Genomic DNA, 15710 nt, shown 5'->3' with positions numbered 1-15710 from the left:
ATTATTTTTTGTTTTTAATTAGGTAGTTAAACATTCATATCAAATATTATTAGCTTTAATATTCATTTTATTTGGTATTATCTAGATTTTCTTCACGCTCTTAAAATAAAATGAATTGCAAGTTTGATAATCGAGAAACTGCATGGTATTCATGGGATGAATGGATGGAAGTTGGTACTTTATTGTACTGTTTTTCTGATATTCAATCACAAAGGAAAGGAATCAATATGGTTAATGTATGGAAGAGTCGAGTACGCAATGGCACCTTACCGATTTCTGTTGAGTTAACTGCTAGTTTAATAGCATCATATATAGGTACCAATGAGGAGAATATTACAGAAGATCAACAGAGATTAAGCATGTCAATGGCTATTGTTCGTTTTGTTAATGGAGTAACAGATCAATTGCAAACAGGTCTTTATGCACAGTCTGTACAAGTTATTGCAGATCAAATTAAAATACCTGATTGGATAGTTGATTTGCGACATGAAGCAACTCATTCACATTTGCCAGGTACTGATATACTAAAATCTAGTGTGATGTTTGCTTTAACTTGGTTGAGTGAGAACTACTGGAAGGAAACGCTTTTAAAAATAAAAAAAAAAGAGGAATTTGTTGATAAGAAACTTTGTGAATACTCAGACTTTGTTTCTTTATTTTTAAAGACTAATTCAATAAAAAGTTTTAAAAAGAAGAGAAATAAGAAGCTCTGCAAATACACAGCTAAATGTGTTAAAAAGTCTTTTGAATTTATTAAATTAGTTCACTCTGGAAATTTGAAAGTTATAGTAAAACATGTATTTAAGAAAATTTTGATTTCTACAAGTTATTTTCAACTTCCAATAACATCTCTGGATGAAGAATGGTCTAAAGAATGTTTTAAATCTATTAATATATTAGTTTTGCTTTGGAAACCATTATTGTCCTATTTGAGTTTGTTTCCAGAATTTCAAGAGCTAATCTTTTCAGAAGTAATCAATTGTTCTAAAAATATGGAACTTAGTATTTTTGTAATTTTGTTTGTTCTTTATAAATTAGAGTTTTATTCTTCAAAAGTAATAGGTTTTTTAATGAATCATCCGTCAAAATTGAGCTTTTCTCTTCTGAAGTGTTATGTACGCGAAAGAGAATTTCCTCAAAAAGAAGTTGTTGTTAAAATATTACACTTATTTGAATCAACTCAAAATTTTTTATCAAAATCACAAAATGTTGATGTTCAGTCTCTAATAAGTATACCTCAAAAAGAAACAATTAGTAAGCTTAAAAAGGAATTAGATATAGAAGAAGAAAGTACAAACCTTCTGACTTGGACTTTAACAACACAGACTAGCTTGAAAAGTATGCCACCAGTAGGAGAGTTTAAACAAGAATATAAAATTGATATTTTAAATGTTTTTCACAAATCATTTGAAAATACTGATAATAATTTACTTAGTCAGCGCAATGAAAGTTTTATTCAGACAGAAAGCAATTTTAAAACAAACTTTGCTGAGGATATTGTTTCAGATATAGATTGTCAGTACTCTTTTACTGATAGTTCTAAAAATAGCCAACTATGTTCAGATATAGATTTTACTATCTTCAAAGATAGTGATGTGAAAGAACATGAAATCTTCTCTAAGCCAATACTGCATTTGACATCTACAGATATATTTATATTTTAATTTGATTTTAGTGTATTTTCTAATTATCATTATAAAATCCAATAATATTTTGTAATACATTTTTTGTAATACTTTTTGTTATAGCGACTTATTATACTATCTAATAACATTCTTTAATTATGATTTTATGACGACCAAGATTTTTGGTAACCATAATTCTTAATTTTTTGTATGTAGTAGAGCACTATAAAAATTAAAATATAGTAAAAAAGCTTTAAAAATAAAACATCTTGGAGCTCAAACTGAGCTCCAAGAAAAGAAGTTGTGAGTTAAAAACGGACATATTTTGAAGAATATTCAAATTTTAAACTTTATGGTAAAAGTCACACAACTACAGGAGTCCTTAAATCTATAAAAGCTGGAATTCTAATGCAAGTTAGTAGTAATTGATTCCTGTTTCAAAAATAATTGATTCTAGGATTCCTAAAGTCTTTTTTTGCTTTCCACAACTTTTGATAGTTTCTATAATTTTTAGGAGCTCTATGACTAATGGCTACAAAATCTCAATAACTCAATGTTCTTAAGTCCTTTTTTTTGTCACTGGGTTTGCACTATTTACTCATATTGATTGCATTGTTCAACTTGTGCTTTAATACTAAAACTAAACTCAAAAAGTTACATATTTAATAAAATAAAATTGTGTACAAAAAAAAAGCATTAAAAAATGATTAAAATTTTTAATGAATAATTTTAAAATTTAAATAATAATTTTTGAAAAAGATTTTTATTTAAATTTTAAAATTATACATTAGTATATAGATTATATATACTAATGTATAATTTTAGATTTAACTTATAAATTAGATTTTTTTTGAAAAATTTTGATTATTTTGATTTTTATTATTATTTAGAAAAATTATTGTTATAATTATAAAACACTTTAGCTTTTCAACTTGAAATTTTTTGAAAAATAATGTGTTTTAAAAAAAAAAAAATAATAATAATAGAGTAACAATAGGGTATTTTTGGGTCTTAATTTTAAGTCAGTCACGTATACTTAAAATTCATTTGAACAAAAAATATTAAGAAATATCATAATATAAAACAAATCTATGCAGAAGGAACTTCTCATCAGTACATTTAAACAACATTTTTATTTGATGACCTCTTTGTGAGGGTAAAGCTATTGTAAAGTGTAAAATCACTTTACAAAAACTTTAATTAACTAATTTAATTATAGTAAAAATTTCAAATTATAAACTAGCTGTGGATGATTTCTAAAATTTTGTCTTACAAAGTTTTATATCAGGTAATAAATCTATAAAATTTTAATTGTAAAATAGTTTAAAAAATATATATATTATTTAAAAAATTATTTTTTCTATAAAAAAGTCTTATAAGTAAAAAATTTATTGTGAATTAAAAAAAAACAATCATATAGAAATGTTTCCCTTCAAAAATAAATAAAATTTTTCTAAATGTTGACCAAAATACAAATAACTTGCTCTGATCAATACATTTGCTTGTTTAGCATTTTATTTCAAAGGAAGTTATTATATTTACTATTAAAATAATCTTTAAAAGTTTAAGCAAATATTTTCAGATATGATGTTTGAACAAAATATTTCTCTGTCAATGCTGGTTGTGTTTTTTTATTAACATTTTTATTGTTTTTATCAATAAATAAAACTTTGAATTAAGTTCACATTGTATACATAGAAATAAAATAAAAAAATGGTTAAAATAAAAAAAAAATTAAATGAAACTATATCTGAGTGAATACTTAATTATAAATAACAATTATATTATGTTACAATATTTTTAATGCAATAAGAAGTAATATGCCTAATAATGCAAAACTTATATATGTAAAACAATGTATATGTATGTATGTATGTATGTATGTATGTATGTATGTATGTATGTATGTATGTATGTATGTATGTATGTATGTATGTATGTATGTATGTATGTATGTATGTATGTATGTATGTATGTATGTATGTATGTATGTATGTATGTATGTATGAATGTATGTATGTATGTATGTATGTATGTATGTATGTATGTATGTATGTATGTATGTATGTATGTATGTATGTATGTATGTATGTATGTATGTATGTATGAATGTATGTATGTATGTATATATATATATATATATATATATATATATATATATATATATATATATATATATATATATATATATATATATATATATAATAAGAGTTTGGCTTTTTACATGCAGCTTGGAGTTTTATTGTCATATATTTTTGTTATTAATAATGCATAAGTGTAATCTGTGTTATATTATGTCTGTCTGTATTATTTTTTACATATTTTTATTTATAGTTTGATATTTTGAAAGCAAATTGTTAAAGAAAAGCCATCATGGTTATGCCATCTATTTGCAAGTATCAATGCTTTTTTTTTATTATCTTTATGATATCGAACCCTATTTGTTGTTTTGGAATTGAAAAAAAGTCTTTAAATGTTTTGATTGGTGGATTCTTTCCAGTATGCTCAGAAAAAAATTGTTCAAAACTTTGTGGAAAAATAAATATTGAGCGGGGGGTTCATAGAGTAGTTGCAATGTTGTTTGCTATTGATGAAATCAATGCAAATGATTCATTATTTCCTAACTTTAAAATTCAGCCTCAAATATATGATACATGCAATCAAGATTCTAAAGCTTTAGATGGAGCATTGGATGTTGTTAAAATTAAAAATAAGCAAAACATTTGTGGCAGTAGTGAACCTGTTGGAGGCGTTATAGGTCCTTCTAGTAGCAGTGCTTCAATAGAAGTAGCTAAATTACTGCGTTTGTTTCAAATACCACAAATTAGTTATGCTGCTTCAAGTCCATTACTTAGTGATCGGACAAAGTTTAACTACTTTTTGCGCACAGTGCCTTCAGACTCAGAGGCCATAAAAGTTATAATTGCTGTTGCTGAATATTTTCAATGGAGTTCTGTTTCTGTTTTATATTCTGAAGGTCCTTATGGAGAAAGTTTGTTTGAAACCCTCCAGCAATTAACTGAGAGAAAAAACCTATGTATAGTAAAGCAAATGAAAGTGAATAATAACAGCAACTATACTTCAATAATTGAAAAGTTACAGCAACCAAAAAATACAAAAGCTGTACTTTTGTTGTGCACTGATAATCACATTCTCAATATAATAAGAAATGCTTCCTATCTAAATGCAAGTTTTTCATGGCTTTCTCTTGATTTTTGGCTCACAAACAAAAGTTTTCTTCAGACATCAAAAATCCCTAATGCAGCAAAGTCTGTTATTATTGTACGCCAAAGTGTTGCAGAACAAAAGAAATTTGAAGAGTATTTTTACAGTTCAAGTTTTCTTAATAACAAACAGAACAATTGGTTAAAAGAAATTTGGGAGGAAAGTTTTAATTGCAATATTACACTGAATACTTGTGATTTAAGTAATATTATATTTGACAGTAAGATATCATATGTTATAGACGCTGTTTATGCATTTGCATATGCTTTTAATAAAGCGTTAAATAATTCTAATAATGATTTGAATAGTGATGTACTTAGTAATGGATCTTCAATCTTAAATAAACTAACAAATAACTTTTATAATGGATCTTTTGGTTATACACAGTTTAATGAGTTTGGTTATACCTTTAATGGTTATGAAATTATGCAGATTCAAAATGATCAATATGTTAAAATTGGTACATTTCATGATAGATTAATTATTAATGGTTCTCAAATTGTTCTACCATTTAAGTCTAATTGTTCAGAACGTTGCGCCTATAATGCAAGAAAAGTGGTCGGAACACCGTCATGTTGTTTTACTTGTGAAACATGTCCACCAAATAAAATAGGTACACCATAAAAATTTTTAACTTTTTCTAAAAGGTTTTTAAGTTAGTTAAATTTAGGTTTTAAAATTTTAAAAAGTTAAAAAAAACAAATAAAAAAAAAAAAAAAAAAAAAAAAAATCATGTTAATAAAAATTAGCATTAATATTATTATATTTTATAAATGATAAATTTTTAAATTTTTTATTTAATATATCACTTATGATGCCCTGGTCATGACATAAACGTAATTAACTTTTTAAAATTAGAGTTCATCCAAGGCGCTTTAGTTTTAACTATTTCCTTTGTAAATGTTAGAATGAAATAAAAAAGTCCTTTATTGTAAATATTGACAAATTTGTTGTATAAAACATTAGCATTTAAATTTTTAAATTCTAGATGCCAGTCGTAGCTATTCAGCATATAGGAATATAATTGCCGTATCTGTACAGAGTACAGATACGGCAATTATATTCAAATAATTCAAATCAATTATATTAAAATAATTCAATTCAATTATTCTTTTGTTGATTTAAATTCATTAATTTGAAAAGTTAAAAGGCTTTTACGTTTAAAAATTACGTTTTGTATCTGAACTATTAGTTAGTTAGCTGATATTTTCTTTATTCCATTTAATAGAAAAGTAGTTAAAATCTCCACATATCAATAGGCCGGAATACTTTTTTTTATCAATAGATTGTAACTTCTTTTAATTGAATTTATTATTTTTAGATTTATAGTCAATTGTACCTAGTCTATAAATGCATCCACAAAGTATCTTTTTATTTCCAATATGCAATGATGTCCACATTTGCTCTAAGTTGTCATCATTTAACATTTTATCAGAAACTGTAATTGATTTAATATTTTCTTTGACATATATGCATACTCACCCTCCTCGTGTACCTACTCGATCTTTGCAGAATATATTGTAACCGGAAACATTACTTATTGACAAAACATTAAACCATGCTTCATTAAAAAAAAGTATCTGTGGGTAAGATGTAACTATTTCAGAAATAATTTCATTGTATTTACAATTTAATGATGTAGTATTTGAATACCAACATGATTGAAAATTTTCTTTTATGTCATTTTTTCTAAATAAGTTAGTTTCAGATATGTTTATTGGCTCAATTGATTTTGACTTTAATTTAATTTTAATATTATTTTAATTTTTTTTAAAAATATTTTATTGGTAATTTTTTTGTTCCTATCCGTTAATTTATGATAATCGATTTTGTTACTCATATAGTTTTTTGGTAGTTGCTATACAGTGATTTTCAATACTTGATCATATCTGATGCTGAAATAATAATTATTTTCATTTCTTTGTTTTCTTTCAGTGTTCATCTGGTGACATTCTTCTCTTAAGAGTTTTGGTTTATGCCATTTTGCTTCAGTAAGGTCAGGATTTATATATACTTTTGAAAACAAGTTATCATCTTTTAAAACTTTTAAAGACTTTAAAACTTTCTTTCTTTCATGTATATCTTTTAAAGCAACGATAAAAGGTGCTTTTAGTTCCTTGTTTTTAACTTGATATGTATATAACCAGTAATATGTTGCAGTAGTTTTTTAAAATATAGCAATTGGTTGCAGTAAATTTAAGCCAGGTCAGGATTAAGTTGTCATGATCACCCTGCTAATGGTAACATTTAATCCAGTACAACATTTGTTGACGCTTAAGACTCATTTTTTCTGGTTTAAGGTTGAGTAGCAGAAATAAGAAAGTTGCACATTGCTTAGAATGTTATACAGTAATATAAATACCTTAAAATATTATTCAAGACAAACCATCATTACCATCAAATTGTTTTCATCTAGCCTTTACAAATGTTTTTGGTCTTTAAAATAAATTTTCATCTGTTGAATCCAATATATTGCAAAGTTCATCAGATGTACTTGCTCTTTGTGAGACTAATTTAAATTTGGTTCTTTTATCTTTCATCATCAGCTGTTTCATTAATTCATAAAGACTCTAATAGTTGCATAACTAACATATAATTATGTATCAATTCACCTATTTGTTGTGAAATCAGGTTTGAATGCTCTGACTATTATAAGGTTATGGTTAGCTGAAATCATTTTCAGACAAACAACTTACTAGAATTTAATATTTTATCTCAAAAATTAAATTTTAAAGACTTTTTGAAAATCGTTAACAACGTCATTAATAAAGGGAAGTCTTCCCCTTCTGATTACCAATACATGGATTGCTACTCTTAAGGATAAGTCAAAGAACTTTTCTTTATTTACAAAGAACTTTGCTAATACAATATGGCCACATTTATAATTCATAATGTATTATCCAATGTAGAAAAACAATAGTGTTCTCATGGTAGTTTTAATTAAAAATCTCAATAAATTTAGAAATTTGTACCATTTTTGGAGCTCCATCTGTTATAATCTGTTATATCTGCTTCCTAGCCAGAGGCATTATATTTAAATAAAGATTTGCAACAATTTTCAAATTTTTAAATGCATATTAAAAAATTGAGTTTTTAATTTTTTTTTTTTCCATTTGCTGTTTTTTTTTAAACTTTTTTCAATCATCTTCACTTCCAACAAGGCTGCAAGCAATTGCTGGAAAAGATAAGATAACGATTAACAGACAACTTAAAGGATTGCAAATTATTTGAATCAAGAAAACAAGATCATAATATTTATAAAAAAGAGAAAGCAACATTACTATGTGACAATGGTTGAAGGTTGGCTGCAATAGCAGATCCAACAACATTTACAATGCATTTTTGCACCTTGTCTAAAAGAGAAAGGGCAATGGATTTGATATATGGTTTCCAAGAAAGATCAGAAGTTGGATATATGGTTTCCAAGAAAAATTGGAATATCATTATTATAAAATAGATGACAGGCTAGAGTTTGCATCCAGATCATAGTTTCCCCATCATTGGGCTGTATCATTGTTTAAGTTGACTCTGTATTATTTGTTTGCTAAATTGTATTTAATGTTGGTTTTTTAAGTTTAAAATCAAATTGATGAAATAATCCTTACCAACTTGGCAAATTTTAACAATCTTATTAGTTTTTTTTATTAGTTTATAGTTTAGTTCTATAAGATTCCATTTCATTATTTATTTTTTTTAAATTTTTTTCTTAAGAAATTGTAAGAAAAACTTGAAATTAAATTAAAATGAGTAAAAATAATTCTGTTAATGAGTATAGCATTTTCTTTTTCTGTTATTAGGAAAAAATGAGGTTTGTGAAGAATGTCCAACTAATCAAACACTCTCGGATCAGGCTCAAAGTTGTATTCCAATATCTATCAAATTTATTTCAAGAACTTTAGTCATTATAATATCTGTTTTAGCAAGTATTGGGGTTGTTACAACTGTATTTGTATCTCTAATTTTTGTTTACTATCGTAGAACAGATGTTGTTATATCTTCTGTTCCTGAATTGTCATTTTCATTGTTGTTTGGTATACTTTTGTGTTATGTTTTGACATATTTTATGATAGCAGATCAAACAAAGTATATTTGTTATATTCAAAAGTTTGGTATTAGTCTTAGTTTTTGCATATGTTATGGATCATTACTTTTAAAAGCTTTTTGGTTTGCCAGTTCACTGTATAATAACAAAACATCTAAAAAAGGAACTGTTATTCCTATTGCAACATCTCAATTTTTCTACCTTTCATCCGTCATTTTATTTCAGTTGGTAATTTCCTTTGTACAATTCTATCAGACTGGAAAAGATAAACCACTAGAATCCGTTTCTTATAATGGTGGTATGATAATTATATGCAGTTTTTCAGACTCTGACTTTCTTGCAAGCTTTATTTACAATTTTATTTTAATTTTTGTTTGTACTGTATATGCATTTCGAACAAGAAAAGTTCCCTTAAGTTTTAATGAAGCAAAGTATATTGGCTTCCTTATGTACGCTTCAATTATATTATGGGTTTGTTTTATTCCTGCATACATAACAAGAGATGATAAGGTTGTACAAATGATTACATTAAGTATGAATATTCCATTGCATGCTACAAGTATTCTTGCAACAATATTTGGTCCAAAAGTTTACTTCATACTCACAAGAAGAAATCAAAGAGGACGTTCTTTCTCTAGCTATTTATATGCTGATAATGGAAACTGTAGGTTTTTATTAAATTTTTATAGTTTTTATTAATTTTTTAAGATGTTTATCAAATTTTTGAATTATTCAAAATAATAAATTACTTATTGAGCAGGTAAGAAGCCGATGTGATTATAAGTCTATAAATAAAAACGAAGTATAAGTCAATAACTGATTATAAGTCTATAAATAAAAATGAAGAAAACCTTTGATTTTGAAAATATTGAAATTAAAAATTATCATAAAAATAATCAGAAGATTTTTTATCATTATTTATTTTAACGTGTATTATTCATTCTAACGTATATTATTTGTTCTAACATATATTATTTATTCTAATATAAATTACTTATTCTAATGTGTATTATTTATTCTAACATATATAATTGTTCTATTAAAAATTACCAAAACTTGAAAAATTTTCAAAAGTGGACTTAATCACATTGGCTTCTAAACGATCCAATTAAAATTAAAGTTACGTTTTTTTATAAGTGAAAGTAAAGATTATATTTATTATTTTTGGCACTATTCACATTTTATTTGTTTTACTTTAATTTTTAGAAGAAATCATTAAAGTGTATTCACAAACATACTGTGAATACACTTAAATGTAATTTAAAATGAATGATACTTTTAAGAAATTTTAAAACATATTTCATGTTTTTTTTATGATATAAAATCAACTTGTTGAAGCCTCCTAAAATAACTGAAAGGTTTTCCTTTTGAAGGTTTTTCCTCTTCGTCTGAAGTAAAATCTTCATTAATATATATGTCACTTAATATTAATATGAATATATAAATGTTTACTTTAAATAATATAATAATGTTTACAAAAAAAAATTTACTTTTTTACTTTATGCGTTTACTTTTCTATGTTGTCTTATGTTACCCTTAACTAATTTTTTTTCTAATACTTTCTTTTTTTCTTATCCATAATTAAAAAATGTCAGGTTCTATATCAGGTTCTATAAAATTTATGCTTTGCAATAAATATGCTTTTTGCAATAAATTGTAGTTCTGATCTATCATTAGAAATATCAGTTAGTTATTTGGAATCTGTTAAATCATTTTTTTTTTGGTTATAAGCCAGTCTACTAAATTTTGTCTCATGTTTTACAACTCTACTATTGATAAGTTGAATGATTTTATTTTGTAACAATGCATAAAACTGGTTAACAGAAAATTTTGTAAATGGTGTAATACAGTTTTAATTCTGCAAAATATTATAAGAAAAAAAAGCCTTTAATTTTCCTATTTTTCTGTAATTTACTCCTTAATTCACTGTTATTTTATTTAACTTAGACAAGTTTTTTTTTTTTTTAATTTACCTTCCAAGGCCATGAAGGCCACTATAATCAAGGAGGCTACTTTATTTGTGGTTACAACCTTTTCTCAAATCTATAACTCTAATACATGAACCTTGGCGAACAAAGCTGTTGCACGGAAAAACAAGTTGAGTATGATACTACCAGGGATGTGGTGGGAATCGAACTTGAAACTTCTTGCTTATGAGGTGAGCGCTCTACCACTACACCACTACTGCATATACTGCATATGTTTTAACTCAGACAGGTTTAAACTTATACAATTTTCAACTTGTAGAAGAAATGGATTGAAATAGTGGAGGAAAGATAGTGTGTTGGTATGTTTTGTTGCGTTGAAGATACTATTGGATTAGCTGGTGCTATCATAAGTGGCATTAAGAATAAGAAGTATGCTTTGGCCAAGTTTGTAGAATCATCTTCTTATCTAAAAGCGAGAGGTTTGAAACTGTTGAAAATTGAAAAAAAGGTTGTACACCATTCACAGTGTAATGTGAATATTGTACAACTTTTAAGTGATCTATGGCAGTGAAACAGACAATAAAAGTTGACGATATCCAGGATTTTTGGAAAGACAGAAAAGATGATAATCATATGGATCTGTATATCACAGATGTGACGAGAAAAGATAAAAAAAGAAACAATGATCTTAGACAGAGATTAAGGGTCAGTATACCTGATAGGTCTACCATCCTTCCTATCAGTATACCTGATAGGAAAGATTATAGTATTAGTTGAAAAACTTTGAGCAATGACAGAAAAAGATGTTAGAGCCGTTAAAGATGACATAAAAAACTTCAGTTAAAGAAATTACTTAAAATTGTATATATTTGAGAAATAACATCATATGAAACATTATGACAATCTTATATTAACCCAAAAAATATAGGTATCAAAGTTTAATAAATCATATCATTAAATAAAAAATCATTATATACACACACATGTATGTATATATATATATATATATATATATATATATATATATATATATATATATATATATATATATATATATATATAAATATATATATACACACACATATATATATATATATATATATATATATATACACATATATATATATATATATAAAATTAATATTTTTATATTATTAGATTAAAAACATTCAACTGTTTTTTTATTTGCCTGTTAACTAAAATTTTTTTTCAATGTTTTAATTTTTATGTTTTATGGTTAATATCTAGCTTAGCAGTTGAAATAATCTAAAAAAAGCTCTCCTGCTCAGAGATTTTTATCAAATTAAAAACGATGATTTGATGGCATAAAAGTAAATGTATAAAAATATATCAATGATATATTTTTATACATTTAACTTTTAATTAACTTCTTATATAATATAGTTAAGCTTTTATAAAATTTTTAATTAAACATTTTATGTTTCTAATTTATCTGCAAATGGTATAGTGTTTTTTTTTTTAACAGCTGGTGGTTTTAATTCTGATCCAGATTGTGTTAAAAATGAAAATAATGATAATAAATTTTTATATCCATACTTACATATTTACATTTTTCAATAAACAATCTGAATGTTAAAAAAGCTTAACTTTAAAAAAAACGAACTTATCTCTTTTAGAAAAATGCTTTTAAATTTAAAGTAGCTTATCATAAACAATTAAAATGTTTTTTTTATTGACTAGTACAGAAAATTGGTGTATATAATAATACAGAGTATCATTGTCTAACCAAGACAGTGGGTCACACAATGTGAGGGCTCATCAGCGTGATGTGATACCAAAGGTGTGTAAACACACCAGCTCGCCTTCTCAGCAGATCAATATTATCTTTCAAGGCTGGTGTGTTTACACACTTGTGATGATGTTTTCACATCATCTGTAATATATATATATATATATATATATATATATATATATATATATATATATATATATATATATATATATATATATATATATATATATATATATATATATATATATATTAATATAGATAAGGAACAACACAGGACCTAGGATTAAACTTTGTTGTATCATAGTAGTTAATGGAAATAAAGGAGAGTATTGTCAATCGAGCACAACTTTTAAAATGCAGTTAGAAAAGAATGATAGAGTTATTTTAAAAACTTTCCCAGATACACTTTATGAAGAAAGTTTATTGAGATAACCAGCATGCCAAATTTTATCAAATGACTTTGATATATCATTAGAAGTTTGTTGATTAAAGGTTCAAAAGACTTTATAATAGTAAGAAGATTGGGCAATGGTTAAGAGGAGTCAGAGTGGTCAACAGAGTTTTTTAAAAATAGAAATCGCGGATGCCCTTTTCCTCTATCCACAAAAACAAGATTTAATTACACTTGCTAAATAGTTTAGGGAATAATGAAGGGAGTTTTTTACCAGTAAAATTTTTTTTACCTTCATCTATTTTATAAAAGTAAATGAAGGATGACCTGAAGCCAATGAGGTGGAGTAAAAGTTTCCATGTCTGCTTAAAACCATGAGATAAAATTAAAGAAAGTTACAACAGAAAGATTAAAGATATCAGCCCTAGAATCGTCATTAAAACAATCACAAAAAGTATTCCAACCTTAAGGTAGCAGCAAGAAGTGCGATGGTAGGATGATTTGATGATTGGGTGAATCTTTAAGTACAAGGTTGATCTGATTGATCTCAGTGATAGGGTGAATCTGATGAAGAAGTACGAAATAAAAATTTAAGTAAGAGAATAGCATGATTACTCTCGAGTCCTTAATATATATATATGTATATATATATATATATATATATATATATATATATATATATATATATATATATATATATATATATATACATATATATATATATATATATATATATATATATATATATATATATATATATATATATATATATATATATATATATATAAATTAGTAAAAAATACTTATCTAACTTTTATCTTTTATAACTTTTATAAGTGTTTTTTACTAATTTATTATTGCTCTGTTCTTTAAGAACATTGAGCACTCTATTTGTAAAATGCACTAACATAATTTACATATATATATATATATATATATATATATATATATATATATATATATATATATATATATATATATATATATATATATATATACATATATATATATATGTATATATATAAATAAATATATATATATATATGTATATATATATATATATATATATATATATATATATATATATATATATATATATATATATATATATATATATATATATTCTTCCTGATGAACCAACTGATGGTGAAACACAGTGTTGAAGTAATCAAAAATTGGATAAGTGTTTTTACTAATTTATTATTGCTCTGTTCTTTTAGAACATTGAGCACTCTGTTTGTAGAATACACTAACATAATTTATATATATATATATATACATATTTATATATATATATACATATATATATATATATATATATATATATATATATATATATATATATATATATATATATATATATATATACATATATATATATATATATATATATATATATATATATATATATATATATATATGTATATATATATATATATATAATATATATATATAATATATATTATCATTGTTATTATTATTATTATAAGTATTTATGCATTATTTAATGGTTTACTATAATTTTAAATAATGTATTTATATTGTATTTATATATTTTTAAACAATGTATTTATATACAGTATATAACACACAAACATGTTTTTATTACAGCTTCTCAACAAGGTTCTTCATCTACTTCTGATCAGATATCACGTGTAACATTAACAACACAGTTATCGTCAGATGTACTTTAGAACTATTACCTTAAGAATTATATATGATATTTTTAATATATTTTGTAAAATTGTTTTTCATTTACATTTTCAAGTTTTTTATTTAATCATAAAAAAAATGTTGTAAATATATATAGCATTTAATTATGCATTTTATATTTTTGTTGTTATATTTTCATTATCTTATTTGTATTTCTGGAAAAAATTGTATATAAAAATGTAGAAAATTTTAAACAATTTGTAAAAAAAAAAAGAAACATTGAGTACTCTATTTTGTAGAATACATATGTTACTATTTGTTTATATACAGTTATCACCAAAATTATCTGACCATGCAATATTTCTAGCAAGAAATAATAAATAAGTCACAGTATAAAACTTGTTTTAGTACTTTTTGTGGGCTCAAACTTTTAGAATAATCTTTATTCTTTGTGGCATTAAGACAACAAATGACAATATTACACAAAAAGACAACAGAATATTTGTTATTTTATGCACACTTTCATGACTATTTTTTCAGATCTGTTAAGTTGCTTGTAAAGAAACTTCTGCTTTTATTTTTACCTAAAAGTTTTTGATGGGGTTTAGATCTGGTGACTTGCCTGACCACAGGGCATGAACATAAATTGCATTATGAATGATGATGAATATTTTTTTTAAAAAAAACATAGCTTTAATTTGGTATGATTCGATTGAGCGTTTAAATTCTAAGGGTTCCAAAAATTGACTTCTAAAAATTGTGCAGGCACTATTATTTCCACTAGGCAGTTGAGTAAGAATTTGTTGGCTTGGAATCTGTATGTCTTTCACAGCTAGACGACATGTTATGTCAGTTATTAAAGTGGTAATACTTGGTCTTATAAAATTTTCCTGTATTGATGCCATTCGTTAACTTGATATGTTGAATTATGTACAGTTATCTTACACATCTTCAAACCTGTAGCAATTCAGACTTGCTGTCTTATAACAATCAGTCAGACTTGGTGTCTTATATTAAAAATTATATTTGTGCATGTTTAGCAAGTTATATTGTAACACTAAAATAATAATGATTAAATTTCACATGATTTCAA

The 15710-nt window shown here is 24.6% G+C and overlaps 2 protein-coding genes across 2 annotated transcripts; both read left to right on the top strand.

The window, feature by feature from the left end:
* Positions 1 to 25: 25 nt before the first annotated feature.
* On the top strand, positions 26 to 1771 carry LOC100213694 (uncharacterized). Its single transcript, XM_065789010.1, has one exon. The coding sequence runs from the start codon at positions 111 to 113 to the stop codon at positions 1662 to 1664; it is 1554 nt and encodes a 517-aa protein (XP_065645082.1). The 5' UTR covers positions 26 to 110; the 3' UTR covers positions 1665 to 1771.
* A 2157-nt stretch (positions 1772 to 3928) lies between these two features.
* LOC100210163 (metabotropic glutamate receptor 3) lies at positions 3929 to 14894 on the top strand. The gene is made up of 3 exons (XM_065789009.1): positions 3929 to 5463; positions 8648 to 9556; positions 14576 to 14894. Exons 1-3 carry the CDS (start codon positions 3999 to 4001, stop codon positions 14656 to 14658), a joined length of 2457 nt encoding a protein of 818 aa, XP_065645081.1. The 5' UTR covers positions 3929 to 3998; the 3' UTR covers positions 14659 to 14894.
* Positions 14895 to 15710: the final 816 nt, after the last annotated feature.

The sequence above is a fragment of the Hydra vulgaris genome, chromosome 01 (genome assembly GCF_038396675.1).
Source record: "Hydra vulgaris chromosome 01, alternate assembly HydraT2T_AEP".
NCBI lineage: Eukaryota > Metazoa > Cnidaria > Hydrozoa > Anthoathecata > Hydridae > Hydra > Hydra vulgaris.
Note: the sequence above shows the minus strand (reverse complement) of the source record. Positions and strands in the feature narration are given on the sequence as shown.